Source organism: Nansenia antarctica (genome assembly GCF_963989245.1).
Source record: "Nansenia antarctica genome assembly, chromosome: 20".
Classification (NCBI taxonomy): domain Eukaryota; kingdom Metazoa; phylum Chordata; class Actinopteri; order Argentiniformes; family Microstomatidae; genus Nansenia; species Nansenia antarctica.
In genome coordinates, this window is record NC_137693.1 from 19,412,495 (window position 1) to 19,428,021 (window position 15,527).

The 15,527-nt window shown below is 46.6% G+C and overlaps 1 protein-coding gene across 1 annotated transcript in view; it reads right to left on the minus strand.

Moving 5' to 3' along the window:
* Window positions 1-4,243: 4,243 nt before the first annotated feature.
* The window catches only part of st6gal1 (ST6 beta-galactosamide alpha-2,6-sialyltranferase 1), a 33,258-nt gene continuing 21,974 nt past the window's right edge, over window positions 4,244-15,527 (minus strand). Inside the window, exons 3-9 of the mRNA XM_080549658.1 lie at window positions 11,495-11,701; window positions 10,922-11,251; window positions 10,377-10,641; window positions 8,530-8,627; window positions 5,880-5,981; window positions 5,275-5,449; window positions 4,244-5,094 (exon numbers count right to left, since the gene is read on the minus strand). Coding sequence (XP_080405784.1) covers window positions 4,823-5,094; window positions 5,275-5,449; window positions 5,880-5,981; window positions 8,530-8,627; window positions 10,377-10,641; window positions 10,922-11,251; window positions 11,495-11,701 — 1,449 coding nt within the window. The 3' untranslated portion in view covers window positions 4,244-4,822. The remainder of the gene's footprint in view (window positions 5,095-5,274; window positions 5,450-5,879; window positions 5,982-8,529; window positions 8,628-10,376; window positions 10,642-10,921; window positions 11,252-11,494; window positions 11,702-15,527) is intronic.

Sequence of the window (15,527 nt, forward strand, 5' to 3'; positions counted from 1 at the left end):
CATCAAGTGTCTTTTTGGAAACATGAGGTCTGACCTAATGTGACAGACATTGATTTGTGACAAATGTGACAAAGCATGAAATTACGTTTAACTTAAAGGCAGCTGGGGACAGATCCTGCGGATAACGCGGAATGGATTATGGTGGTAAGGAATGGAAGGAGGTCTTTGGAAATGGAGAATAGATAGATAGAGGTGGTTGCCCGCTTGGATGTGATGAGTTTTAGAATATCATCAGGGGAGAGGGGGGAAAGAGCTGATCAACCAGAGACCAAGTGTGCAGTGGGTTGGGGAGGAGTGGTAGCAGTGCTGGCGAGAGGTAGAGTGAAAGAGCTGCTAATGTCATCAACCTTCTTTTCAACATGTGACAGTCATCCGCAGACAGAGAGGAGGGGGGAGGAGGTGGGTTGAGTAGTGAGGAAAATGTGAAGAACAGTTTTCTTGGGTTAGTGGCAGAGGATTGAATTTTGGAATGGTAGTAAGAAGCTTTAGCAGCTGATGAAGAGGAGGTGTAGTTGAGGAGAAGAGAGGTATCACTCTGATAAAATAAACAACCCCCCCCCTCCACACACCCCGCTGAGCTATTGTAGCAGCGAAAGAGAGTATACACCATACCATGCCAACTATGAATGCTCTTCATAGGAAAGACTGCCTGTTTAGCAGTTAAAAAATAGATGTATGGAGTCATATTGAGTTCAAGTTCATATTGAGTGTTCATATTTTTGTTACAGAGGATTATGATAAGCATTGACTGGGTAACCCACATTGTAGTTATTTTATTTACCAATGCCCTTAGTTCTCTAAATGCATGTATGTATGTATGTATGTTGTACCAGCATCTGTAAATGTTTTATTCCAGTTATTCAACACATCCTGCATTTCACTTTCTTCAAAAGAAACAATAAAAACAAATATTCCATAAACGTAATAACACAAATGCAAATAAAACAGCTGTTTAATAAGCCTGTTACTTTCCGAAATGTTGTGGCAACATTTAGAGAATGTTTTGTGCTGTTTGGGAAAGTTTGGAATGTGGTGGAATACCACCTGTACACAACCACCTTGGTAAAAGGATAATTCTTTCAGTTTGTCTTAACTGCACATCTCTTCTAAACATAACTGCAGAGTCAATAAACTTGTTAAATTCATACATTTTCAGAAAAAAAAACTACTACCCTACTCCCAGCTTTTACTCCCAAGTTAGTAAAAGCTACACTACAGTACTTGATGCAATGATGCTTAAGTTATGCGGACAACCTTAGGCAACATACTGCATGGGTAGAATGAGATAAAGCAAGGGCTGTGTTACAGAGGTGAGCAGTGGTATGATATGAACTGGAAGTGGAGTCAAGATTCTGGTGATGTGTAATTATTTGGCACAGTAGAGGCAGGGTGCATCGGTGTCTGAGCCAGCCCCAATCCAATCCCTTGTAATTATGGATATTTATTTGCTTTGGTTTTTAGTGCATGCTATCAGGAGTCGAACCAACACAACTGTTTATCATCGACCAGATAGGTGATGTAGACTGCATATATTGTATGAGGTTGTAATGACCATGGAAAGGCAAGTCAAAAGGGAAGGAAATTAAACATGATTGGTATAGGCTACATAGAGTGATAGAGTACTGCCAGTAGTATTGTGAGGAGTGCTTTGAATGTACCAGTGTGAATCATGCTTTTGTAGTTTATGCCCTGACTCCATCCCAAAATCTCCCTCCCTTCACTTTGCTCATGCTGTTGAGAAATAAAGTAAAGGGTAGCGGCCATGAGTTATTAGTCTGGAAAACATAGGCCTACATTCTTTTTTTCTCAGGTTTCCTATACAAACGTAACATTTTACACCCAAAAGACAACGCATTTGTTGATTGATAATGACACTAACACATTAAACAGGCAGGAGGGGGCAGCAGTGCAACAATAACAGTTCAGGGTCAAATTGCTTTGACGTTCTACCTTTTTTAAAATACAATGATTTTGAATCTAGTCTAGAGGAGTAAATAATGACATTATTATTTATCTCAGTAAAAATGCAATCCAACAGTAATAAGAAAAATAGAGCATCGTTTAGTTGTTTTACAGTAGGTCAATAAATGTGCAAAGTTCCAGATAGTTCCAGGTTTCTTCATGTTTGACCAGGTTGTGGCTTTTTATGTGCCAAAATAAACTTCTCTTCATCCTTGCAGGGGAAAAAAACGGAGGACTGTTAAACTGTTGAACTGGTTATTGAGTAGGAGTTATAGCCTATGTGTGATGCTGCTGGAGACACACCAAATCCAGTAAGCTGTCTGCTGGTGGTAAGTGTATCACTGTAATGGAAGTAGTCTGCCAATCTTGATTTGCATTCCGATGTCCAGAATGAGGTTGAATGAGGGAGTGCAGGGAACCCCGGCCAAACCACTCTTGCTTGTAGGGGGGCACTCATTTACATTTTGCCCGCCATCAGGCCACTGAACTTTAGAAGCATGCCAGGCCAGTGTTTCTAGTTGCGGCGGCGCGATAGTTTGATAACGCGAACTCGTGAGTTTAGAATGATAAGGTTCTATCTCCGTTTAGGGCAGTTCAGAGATATTGAGCGTCAAAGTTTTTACATTCCATTATGTTTTGTGAGATGTAACCTTTGTATTTTATTAATTACTAACTCAAAAATGTCAACATTATAAAAATAACACCACACAGGCATTAATAAACACCTAATGGATCAGATTATGTGAAAAAACTCAATTTTGACAAAAATGGAGATAGAACCTTATAATTCTAACGTCACGAACTGTCAAGAAGCATAACCGGCGTTTTAAGATGAACGATGGAGAAAGAGAAAGGGTGGAGCAGAGAGGGAGAGATAAGAAAAGAAGAAAGGCCCTCGGAGATGCCGCTAAATGTGGCAAAATCGACTAAATGTTTTCATGCACCTGACCACCAGGTTAGTCAGTGATCAAATAAATAAATAAACATGCTAGCTAGCTAACATAGCTAACGTTACCGATGCATCATCGTCATCGCCCCGTGTCAAAAGCCCAACGTCAAAGCTGCCAAGACACTGGACAATCAATAATAAAAAGTGGTTGTTCCCTTTCTAATTTCCTCAAAACCATTGGTGGCATAATTGGCATAGTAGTCTAGTTAATGTGATCGATATCATTTGACTATTCATGCGTTTTGTTGAAGATTTCAGTCAGTGAGCTCATACTTTTGACTTCATAATGCAGGGCTCTCAAGTGTCACGCATTGGGCGTGAGACACACGCATTTCAACCCGTTCACACGCCGCATTTCAACCCTTGTGTCTCACGCCCAATGCGTGAGACTTGAGAGCCCTGATAATGTTAAAATTATTGAGACCACGCACAGTCTTCTGTCTGTGTGCATGGCGTGCGTGCATGAGTGTGCGCGCCGGCGCCACACGATACATGTGTCACACTATTCAGGCTACTGTTGAAAGGTCTATCTATGTTATTTAATGTTTGTGTTGGTTAAAGGACTATTTTAACTTTTGCTGGGGAGTGTATCAGTAAACTGAATATGGTATTGTGCTCTTGCTCTGTTCTTTGAATAGGTTCACAGAGTGGTTAACTGTATTATCTGTCAATTAAAACATGTTGTGCTCTTCCTTTTTTTTCTTTTTGAAGGTGGAGAGAGTTTAGAGTATAATCAAGGAAACATTTTTTTTAAACAGGTGTACTCAAAGTGTTGATGGGTAGTGTATATCAATCAACTGAATAGGATGTTGTGCTCTTGTTCTGTTCTTTGAATAGGAGAGAGAGTGGCAGTGCACGTGCAGTGCTCGTTAGACTGGGGATTTGGAGAGAGAGATTATTATTTAATAAATATCGGTTAAACATTATCCTTGTGTCGTCTCCCACCTTAATGATATGTATCCTACCTTTTGGTTTTATTTGAGGTTCATGCGTTGTACTGAGCAGTTGTTAGCTCATTAGTTTGTGATGTCACATGCACTAAAATTCACCAGAATGCAAGAAATGAAGTCTTTGTAACTAACATTTTCCTGGTAGGGGACCCCAGACCCTTTGGCCTGACTGGGGCCATATTTCGCACTATATTTCCCAACCGGATTGATTTTCCAAGTCCGGTCCTGCCCAGACATAATAGCTGTGGTGGGGGCCTAGTACTATGATGCCAAGGGCCACTGCTGGATAACTGTTGAAGCTGAAGTAGAGTGACACATAGAGAGTTTCTCAACTGATTTTTTATCTCTTCTCTTGATTCTCTTCATGTCTATGGCATGGTCTACATTTTCTCTTAGAGTAGGTTAGGGGTGTGTATAGTGTATTCTTCTTTACAGAAGGTTAGGATGTGTCGTGTGTGTTTGTGGTTGTTAGTGCAGCTGACAGCAGGCATGCAGACACAATCTTTCTAAGGAGAGTGGTGTTGCCTCTGCCCGCTGCTCTGTCGCAGGCTCTGAGTGGGGGGGAGAGAAAAGGTAGGACATCAGCGCCTCCCAGTGGAATGTAGCGGAATGTTTTCGTCGTGGTAGAGGTGGGGGGGTATTGTCGATAGCGTTAAATTGTACGGACCTACAGTAGGTGTCGCTCGCGTGTAAAACATATTTACGGTTCTTTATAAGACTATGGCGGGACAAATTTGACTATGGCAGGCCACCCCAGTCTAATTAATGCGAAACACTACTGTCTATCTATATTTTTGAGATTGTCTGGAAGGAGTGGACATGAAATACACTTGATTCAGTTATTTTTCATTCCGTGCATGGATGGAAATGTGTGTGCGTGTGCATGCGCGCCTGTCTGTCTGTCTGTCTGATTTTGTGTATATGTGTGCCTGTGTTGTGTTGTAGCTGCCCTCAGTCTCAGTCAATGCCTGGCGGTACTGCCAGCTCCCTGAGTGCAGTTCAGGGTGCTGAACCCAGGCAGGATGACCCGTCCGTGGGTGTAGATGTCCCGGTCAAGCCCCTGGTTCATCCTCTTGACCAGGTTCTTCTCGTAGAGCAGGGGGTGGTAAGCGCCAAAGGTGCACGCCGCGTCGTAGAACCGCTGGTAGTAGTGACACAGCTCCGTCTTCCTACGGGACGGAAGGAACTCGTACACGTGCACGACCTCACACAGGGACATCATAAGAACTGTGCCTGAGGACAGAAAGGAGGAGGGAGGGAAAGAGGGATGGGGGAGATGGAGAGGGGGAATTATATTGATGTCCACCATATTGATGTCAGCTACCCTAAACTAAGTCGTCCCATTGAAACCATTGAGATCCATTAGTCTCTAGTAGTAAACAGGAGGGGGGAGTAATTGAATGTCCTACATACCCAGCAAGCCAGAGGAGGGCGGGTTCTTCTGGATGGGCTCAGCCATGTTGTCCTGGATTCGCTGCCAGAGCTGCCACTCAACGCGGGGATGCAGGATGTAGAAGGGCTGGAGGGGGTGGAGTCTTCTGTAGCGCTGGTACTGGGCGAAGATGGGGTAGTCTGTCCTGTTATACCACTGAAAGAGGGATGGAGGTGTGTGGACGGAGAGAGGAGGAGGAGAGATGATGGTTGATAAAGAAAGACAGGGAAGGAGATAGAGAGGGAGGGAGACGGGGTAAAGAATGGAAGTGAAAGAGGGAAAGAGAAGATGTTTGTGAGTGCCTGTTGTCTATGCCTATGTATTTATATTGAAATATGCTGATCTGATTTTGAAGACGCTGACTATAACACACACACTGTCCTGATTAAATATGCGCTACACGTTCAAATGTGTCACACATTTTGTTAGATGATGAGTGTGAGTTCATGTGATGTTACCAGTGGCGTAACTACCATATATGCAGGTAATGCAGCTGCATTTAGGGCCCAGTACAGACTCGTTACTCCACTGCATGTTACTCAGGGGTGAGTTTTACAGTTTCTAACTATTTTGTTCTCAGTCTCACCTGGCTGAGGTCAGCAGAGAAGGGGGCAGGATCCCAGGCCACCAGAACACCTGTGCTGTACAGAGAGCTGGACAGGAAGCGGTGGTCATCTGACGCCATCACCTACAAGACAGGTGTCAACATCACCCACAGCACTGGTTACAACAAGCTATCAAGTTAACGGAATATTCTGTTCACCACATTCAAAACAATACAATGAACAGTACATCACAGAGAGTCCTATAGAGCCCCGGACGTTACGTGACTCGAGTCACAAAACCTTGTGAGTTCAAATCCCGCCTGAAGCCACACCACTACTAGTGTGCCCTTGGGTAAGGCACTTAGCCCTCAGTTACTCCAGGGGGAATGTCCCTGTAAGTCGCTTTGGATAAAAGCGTCTGCTAAATGGCAAAATTATTATTAAAATTAAAACCTTGTTTACGGCGCCATATTGGCAGAATAGAAAACCTGCGGCCGCAGCGAGATATACTTGAGCGCCAGTGGCAACTTCAGACCATCAGAGTTTACGTCCCACTTCACCGACCAAGACAAAGAACGCTACATCGCTAAACTAAATAGATTGAACATCACCGACCCTTATAACGCCCCTGGCGTACTATTCAAGCCATTAGAAAACGAAAACGCAAGCTAGCTGCTAGCTGTCTGCTAGGCTACGTTAACCTTAGGTAACGTTACGTCCTGTTACATCATGTGGCCTAATCTCACCCAGAGTTATATTACTTCGAATCGCTTCACCTAGCAAACAGTATAAGTAAGTAAAGCAAACAGTATGCCTATCACCTACATATTTATTATGATCATCAAGCAGCAGAAATGTGTAGCCTTCTGTCTGCTCCCCCTGTCCTCTTACAGGTATCAGTTCACCCATCAATCCCCATTGTCTATAGTTGAATAAATCAACACTGCAATTTATAACATGTTGTCTTTCTAGTTTGTCTTACATTAACATTGCTTTAACAGTTGTCACCACACAGTATTAGGCTGTCTGCATTCAGAGCATGGCATACTTGTGTCCTACAAAAACATGGAATATGTCTCAAGCATCAGCTTTATTTCACTTTTGAATATCCTCAGCAGCATGTCACACCTGTTGGGTCAGTTTAGGTGTTCACTGGAAGGGTACAACAGACTCACACGCATTTGTAAGAGTACAGCATACTGTATACAGACTGGATAACATTAGCTTCTAAGACTGACGTTAGCTAATGCTAACGCTATTTGCCGGTGTTCTGCAAGCGTATCTGAGACCAAACCGGGCTACTTAACTGCAAGAGATCCTCCGGCAAGAGAATATGTCCACTATGCAGTGAAATCTGCGAAAATTAGCTTCAAAATTCATTAATAATAATTAGGGATGTCCCGATCCCACTTTTTCACTACCGATACCGATACCTGGGCTTCGGGTATCTGCGATCCGATACCGATCCGATATTTGTATAATTTTTTTGACCCCTGAATAATAACAAATACCTCCCCAGTATATAGTCCACACCAACAACAGTTAAATTAAAGACTGCCAGCCTTTATTAAAGCAACAAATGCGACGTGTTGTGGATTGGAACTACGGATCATAAGCTTTCAAATGATGTGTCATACATTGAAATCCGAAAAAAAATGAAGTTAGAGTCATTTGAATGTTGTTAGACGTCAGGCACATATAGGGTTAACCTCTTTGTAATGAAACCGGAAGCACACAGCGCTACGAACTATGAGAGCTGTATCCATTATGCGCATTTTAAGCGCATATAGGACTCGCGTGAAGCATTTCTGCGACACGCGTTTCTGTTCACTGTTTTCATTCCCTCATCGCTTATACACATATGTTTGACTGCGCATGACAGTAGTTCAGCAGTCTCTTAGTCGCACTGGTGCGATTGAATGTATTTCCAAGTCGCACAGAAATATATTCACTCGCAAATGCGATCAAAACAGTCGCACTATCGAGCCCTGGTCAGCCTTTTTTTTTCTGGTGCGATCCGCGATCCAGCATTCAGGTCCAATATTGCGGCGATATCCGATATCAGTATCGGATCGGGACATCCCTAATAATAATAGAAGACTGGACGCTCTCCCGCTTTGTACTACCGCTTCTACTCTGCCAAAATGGCGGCGTTAAGGACCATTACTCAGATTTTCGGGTTGCGTGACGTAAACTCCCGGAGCTCTACCAGCTTTGAAGTCAAGTGTCAATTAAGAGCTGGGCTCACTTAAAATCTTTACATTAACAAAATATTCAGTGGAGTTTGATTTTTACCATCCACAACACACTCAAAGCAAACACAGATTATTCAGAATGTATAGCAAATATTGTAAAACCGCTGAAGCTGTGAAAACATCAATATGTTTCACAGAAATGTGAATAATATCCGAAATATTACTGAGAGTCATTCATCATTCAGTGACCCTGAAGTGTTACAGTTACTGTAATACAAACTAGACCAATAAAGAAAGAGGCTGAATAAATAAAAGAGCATGAAACACGTCAGCACATATGAAAGGAAGTCACCATTTTAAACGTCTAAATGCTGATCCAACTTTGTTTGGTTACTGGGGAGATCAGGTCAGGTATGAATGAATGAATCTTTTATTTCGAACATGATTTAAAAATGTAAAATAATAACTAATAACGAAAAATACAGTATGTGGTTACCTGTGAGTTGATGAGGCGGATCGTGGTCTTGGAACCAACATCCTTCTCATAGCCCACTGTGGGTGCAGCGTTGAACCGCAGCACTGCATCATGAGAGTCTGGGATTCAGCAAGGAGGGAAAAAAAACATTTTAAAAACTTGTATTGACTTTGAAAAAACATTGCATTGTGGTGGGCATAGCATCAATAGAATGTTACCATTATCTTCACTATAATGGTTCTTTTTGTCATCATCCAGGATCACTGAATGTTCAGATCATTAGGAGTAATGTCATGTTGCGCTGATGAGTTTCTGAGATGCCTCTCTAAAAAAAGAAAGCCTTCTATAAAGTAGTTTTTTTACAGAAATACATATTGAAAAAAAATAGTAGTATTCCATTCATAAATATGAGCCTCAAGTTAAATATTAAATATTTATGTTAAATATGAAATTCTATCTAAATATTGGATTCCAAAATAAAAATGTATATTTCCTTTATCTGTGTGTGAGTGTGTTCGCAGTATACAGTCATGTGAGGAAAAAAAATAGGACACCCCATGAAATATTTAGTTATTTTTTAAGAAATATGGACATATCAATATTTCATCTACTTTCAAAGGTAAAGGTGATTTAATTGAACCAAAAACAATGAAAATATAACTTTATCATTTATTTAACAAAAAATGTACACAGGTGCCAATTCCAACTGAGGAAAAAGTTAGGACACCCTATGCCCTAATAGCTGGTATTGGCTGAAATAAACTCAATTACATGTTTCCTATAACTGTCTACCAGTCTCTTACATCAACTGGGAGAAAGTATTTCCCACTTCTCCATGCAGAATTCTTTCAGCCGTGTGATGTTTAAGGAGTGTCTTGCATGCACAGCCCGTTTCAAATGAACCCACAGCATCTCAGTAACATTAAGATCTGGGCTTTGACTTTCCATTCCAGAACTCTCCATTTCTTTCTTTTGAGCCATTTAATTAATTCCTTGGTTTACTGGAATGTGTTGTGTCTTTGTCATGTTGCATGGTCCACATCCGCTTCAGCTTAAATTTTTGGACAGATGATCTTATATTTTCCTCAAGCACCCTCTCATACAATAAAGCATTCATAGTGATGAATGACAGTGACAGTGACGCCCCGCTGCCGCAAAGCAGCCCCAAACCATGACATTTTCAAAGCAGCCCCAAACCATGACATTTTCAAAGCAGCCCTAAACCATGACATTTTCACCCCCATGCTTCACAGTTGGTATGAGGTTCTTGTGCTCAAATGCTGTCTTTGGTTTGTGCCAAACATGTCTTCTGTTACTGTGCTACTTTTGATTCATCAGTCTATCCAGGGTTCCCACGGAAAGTCTTACATTTGACAATCAGAATTAACTCCTAAATATGAGCTGGCAGGTCTTGAATATGAGTTGGTAGGTCTTAAAAATGTATTCGGATTAGGAAGTTGCGATAACTTCTCTGTATCGCTTTTAAATGTGTTTGGGGAAAATCTCCGGTTGCAAGGCGCCGGCCCGCTCATTGGGAGCAATTTGGGGTTCATTGTCTTGCCCAAGAACACCTCGACACGAGGCCAGCAGGGGATTGAACCGCTGAACCGCCGTCTTTGCAATCGTTAGATACCGGCTCTACCCTCTTGCATTTCTATTTACTTGCATTTTACAAATCATTTAAAAAAATAAATAGATGTTTAGTTTTATTTATTATCTCCATCTCTCAATATTGTTAAGATGAAGATCAAATGTCTTTATGTTTAAATACGTATGTTGAAAAAGACAACATAGGGTTTTCATGGGCTGTCCTATCTTTTTCACATGACTGTATGTCTGTCTGTGTGTGTCTTTGGTTGTTCTCTCACCGATCTCCTTGCCTAGTCCAGAGTAGCGTAGTGACCCTGCTGATGACACCACGGCACAGCTCTTGTAGGGGCCGAGTTCGGAGATGAGAGGTTTCTGGGGCAGCTGTGAGGCCCAGGTCAACGAAGAGAAGGGCTGGAGGTCAGAGGTCAAGGTAGCTACCTCTACCTTGGCCTTTAACTGACACAGCAGCTCTGGACCGCTCACCTTAGGCCGACTTGCCACGCCCCCAGGACCAGAGAACTCCACCCCATACTTGTTCATGGCCTGTGTGCGAGGAGGGTAGAGGTAGAGGTAGAGGAGGTATATAAAAGGACAGGGGGAAGAGGATTGGAGGAGAAAAGTAGGTAGAGAGGCAGGAGAGGGAGAGGGAATAAAGGTGAGAGGAAAACAATTGAGGGAGGGGTGAAAGGGGTTTGAAGAGAAAGAAGAATGTCCCTCAAAAGGTGAAGTTAACAGTAGAAAACGTGAATGATGTCTTGTAAGTCTCAATTATCCCTCCTATCTCCAGTCTCCTCTCCTCTCTTTCTCTGTCTCTCTCTCTCACCTGGTAGTTCTGTACCACCTTCCTCAGCCTGTTTCCCAGCATGCTGCTGGACATCTCGTCATCCCACACGTCTCCGGTTATCTCTGTGTGATGGCGACCCCCAAACAGAGTCTCCACGGCATGCCTGAAGGGGCGGGGCAGCAGCCAGGCAAGGAATCCCGACGACTCGCGGTCTCTCGTCCCCCGTTTAGGGTGTTTCTCCTTAGCCATGGCCTCCTGGGTGTGGTTTTGGGAGGAGAGGATAGGGATCGGACGATTTGGATTGCCAGGGACGATGCCCGGGTGCTTTTTAGGGTCGATGTACATGGGCTTGGCTCCACCTCGAAGCACCTGTTACGGGTGGACATACGATAGAGGATGTTTTTGAAAAGGCTCTCTAACATTTGGGGAAAAGATTTGTAGGACAGAAAACGTAAAGTGACACACATAAATTGCCCCTGCAGAATCAAACCCCTGAGACTGATCACTGAGTAGCTTGACACTTAGATATACTCTTTACTAAGATTACAAGTTAAACTTAATAATAAAAGAAAGTTGTGGTGATGGTAACACTTATGAGAGAGATACACAGACCTTGACGACAGAGTGTGCACGGGGCTGGGCGCGGGTGCGTGCCCGCACGCCAAAGATGGCGTCTGTGACGGGCACGCTGTTCTCAGCACATAGGGCATAGAGCAACGCCATGGAGACGCAGAAGAGCCCCATGCACAGTGCCCCACGACGGGCACGGCGACGCAGGCGCCACAACAGGCTGACGCGGTCCATAGCCGCCCCGGGGATCTGGAGAGGAGGGGGGAGAGGGAGGGAGCAGAGGAGAGGGGGTTTAGGGTTTAGAGAGATTGGAAGGCATGAGAAGACGTGCCCTATTGGTGCCTCTACAATGGTCTAAATTTGACCATGTGCCCCCACAGTTGAAAAACGTCACACTAAAGTGCCCTTTTGAGTGGCAACAATTAGAGGATGTGCCCTATTGGCTGCCCTTCCAATGGTCTAAACTTGACCATGTGCACTGATGGGGTCCCATGCTGTGCAGTAGGTGCCCTTTTTTTCTTTTCGCCCCTGCCCTTCAAACAGCCTGAGTCCGCCACTGTTGGAAGGGCATGTCAGATGGAAGAGAGAGAAGGAAAGACATAGAGGGTTAGAATGAGTAAAGCCTGGTACACACATAAAGATTATTTAACATTAAATGATTTATCTGAGAAAGACCCACACATGAAGATAAAAAATTGTGGATTGAACAGTTTTTATCATACTGCCGCTCGCTCGCTAGAATAGAAGGCTCGCCTATTCAACGCGTGTTTTTCAACGCGAGGTCGACGTGAAAATGATCTACCAGCAACATAGACTACAGTTTCAATATCTACATCTGTAAATATGAAGGCTATATATATATTTTTTAAATCAACACTTGTTTCAAAGCAGCAACCCCACGACTCTAATTATACGTTAACATCACGGTAACATTTGGCGCTTTTCCATCGACACAGTAGATCACCACATATTGTTAGATAAACTGAAAGCAATTGGGTTCGATAGAACATCGGTGAGCTGGATGCAATCCTACTTAGAGGGGAGGGAACAGGTGGTTAGTGTGAACGGAACACTGTCGTCCCCCCTCCCAGTGACCTGCGGCGTTCCACAAGGAAGCATATTGGGACCGTTACTGTTCCTAATATATGTGAATGACATGTCATCAGCATGTGATTGCAATTTGTTCCTGTTCGCGGATGACTCGGCTCTGCTGGTCTCTGACAGGGACATATTGCAGGTGGAAAAAGCGCTAAGTGTTACGGCTGGGCCGTCACACACGCCCTCCCCCGCCCCCACAACCCGAGCACAGCGTGCTCTCCGCCGCAGGTGAAGCTCGTTCCCGGTGATTGGAGGGTTATCCAGCCACAGTCAAACCCACACACCTGTCTCCACTCCCCAATCAACCCTCTGGCTACATCTACCCTGGACTCCCTTCAATCACCGTCAGTTCTTCCCTAAGAATGACCTGGCAAGTATCCGCTGTGATTAGTTATGGACTTTGCTCTTGTGCCTATTTCTTGTGATTCATTGATATCTTGTGTACTGGCCTACCGTGGAGACTTACCCTGCTTTCCTGTTCCTCCACAGCCTATGCCAACCACTACCGCCATCCCGCCAGGTTGAAACCCCCAGCCCGCCAGGCTGAAACCTCCGGACTCATCATCTGTGTTTCCACCCACCTGCACTGTAAATAAATACCCTACGGGGCTAACACTATATTCTGCCTCCGGTGTCGTGTCCTTGAGCTCCCTCGCCCCCGTGTCATAACAGAAGAACTGACCATGCAATTGGGCTCAGACGACACGAAGGACCGGGCACCATCTCCCACCCCTGGATCCGGTCCGACGGCTATCCAGATCCTCGACGAACACACTCACCTCCTCCAGGCGGCCGCTACAGCGTGCCAGGCCCTGAACACTCGCATGACAACCCAGGAGGCTAACCAGGAGCACCGCGCCACCCAGCTGCAGCACCTCATCTCTACGACCCAAGCGCTTACAGCACAGGTGGCCGCGCTCGCAGCCGTTGCCCCCCCCCCTGCTCTCCCTGACCCTGCCCAGCTACCGGCACCACCTACTGGACAGCCACGGGAGCCCCACCTAGCCAGCCCCCGCCCCTTCGACGGAGCCTTCGCCCAGTTCCGAGGCTTCATCCTCCAGTGCGAGCTGGTGTTCTCGCATCAGCCCAGCCAGTTCTGGTCGCCGGCAGCCCGGGTGGCGTTCATCACCAACCTCACCACCGGCGACGCCCTGAATTGGGTCCAGGCCACCCTCTGCGCCCGCCCTGACCTGTTCGGTGACTACGCTACCTTCCTCACAGAGTTCAAGAGGGTTTTCGACCACCCCACTGCAGGACAGGAGGTCGGGGCGCGACTGATGTCACTCCACCAGGGGAACCGGACCGCGGCGGCCTACTCTACCGAGTTTCGCACCCTGGCAGCCGGAAGCGGATGGAATGACAGGGCACTGCGATCTGCTTTCCGCCAGGGGCTGAGTGAGGCCATCAAGGACGAGCTCGTCCGGGACAGACCCGCCGCCCTGGACGAACTAGTGGCCCTAGCCATCGACGTTGACGAGCGCTCCCGGGAGCGTCGGAGAGAGAGAGGGCGCTACCAGACCAGCTCGCCACGCCCCCAGGACCCTATCGTCACAGCCAACCCCTCCTCCGCACGGGAGTCGACCTACACCCCATGCACTGGCGAGGAGCCGATGCAGCTTGGTCGAGCCCGCCTCACCACGGCGGAGAAGGAGAGGAGAAGGGCCCAGGGCCTGTGCCTCTACTGTGGAGAGAAGGGACACCTCCGTGACACCTGCCCGTCCCTATCAAAAGGGGCAGGCTCACCCGAAGGGGGAATCCGGGTGAGCCGTGTCTCTCAATCCCCACCTACCACCAGCCCAGCCAGGTTCTCTGTCACCCTCTCCTGGCAGGGGCAGAACCTCACGGTCGAGGCCATTATTGACTCGGGAGCAGACGAGAACTTTATGGACGCCCAGCTGGCCCGCTCAGCTGCCGTTCCCCTCGTTGCCCTCGAGACCCCCCTCTCCGTCTCAGCCCTAGACGGACACAGCCTGGGGCCTCTCACCCACCGCTCTACACCCCTCTCCTTGACCGTCTCTGGGAACCATGTGGAGGAGATCCGGTTTTACATCCTCAAGACCCCCCAGTCCCCGCTCATCCTGGGACGACCGTGGCTCGAGCTCCACATTCCCCATGTCAGCTATGGTGAGGGACGTATCCTGAGCTGGAGTACCGCATGCTACGCCCGGTGCCTCCGTGCCGCCCATACCCCCACATCGCCTCTGCGACCGCCTCCGGCTCCCCCTGACCTCTCCTCCATCCCAGAGGTCTACCACGACCTCGGAGAGGCCTTCAGCAAGGAGCGTGCTCGCACCCTGCCGCCTCACCGGCCCTACGACTGTGCCGTCGAGCTCCGCCCTGGCAACAAACTTCCGGTCAGTCGCCTCTACAACCTTGCCCCCCCGGAGAAGGCAGCCATGGACACCTACATCTCCGACTGTCTGGCTGAGGGGCTCATCCGTCCATCACACTCCCCGGTGGCAGCGGGGTTTTTCTTCGTGAAGAAGAAGGATGGAACCCTCAGGCCATGCATTGACTACCGTGAGCTCAATGCCATCACCGTCCGGAACACCTATCCTCTCCCCCTCATGAGCTCCAACTTTGAGCCCCTCCTTGGGGCCACCATCTTCACTAAGCTGGACCTCCGGAACGCCTACCATCTGGTCCGGATTCGTGAGGGTGACGAGTGGAAGACGGCGTTCAAGACCCCCCGTGGCCACTATGAGTACCTTGTCATGCCCTTTGGTCTCACTAACGCCCCCTCCGTCTTTCAGGCCCTCATGAACGACGTCCTCAGGGACATGCTGGACATCTTTGTCGTCCTCTACCTGGATGACATCCTAGTATTCTCCAGGAACCCTGAGGAGCATGTCCAACATGTCCGCCTAGTCCTCCAGCGCCTACTGGAGAATCGCCTTTTTATTAAGGCTGAGAAGTGCTCGTTCCACACTCACTCTGTGGAATTCCTGGGGCTCATCGTGGAGGGTGGGTTGACTCG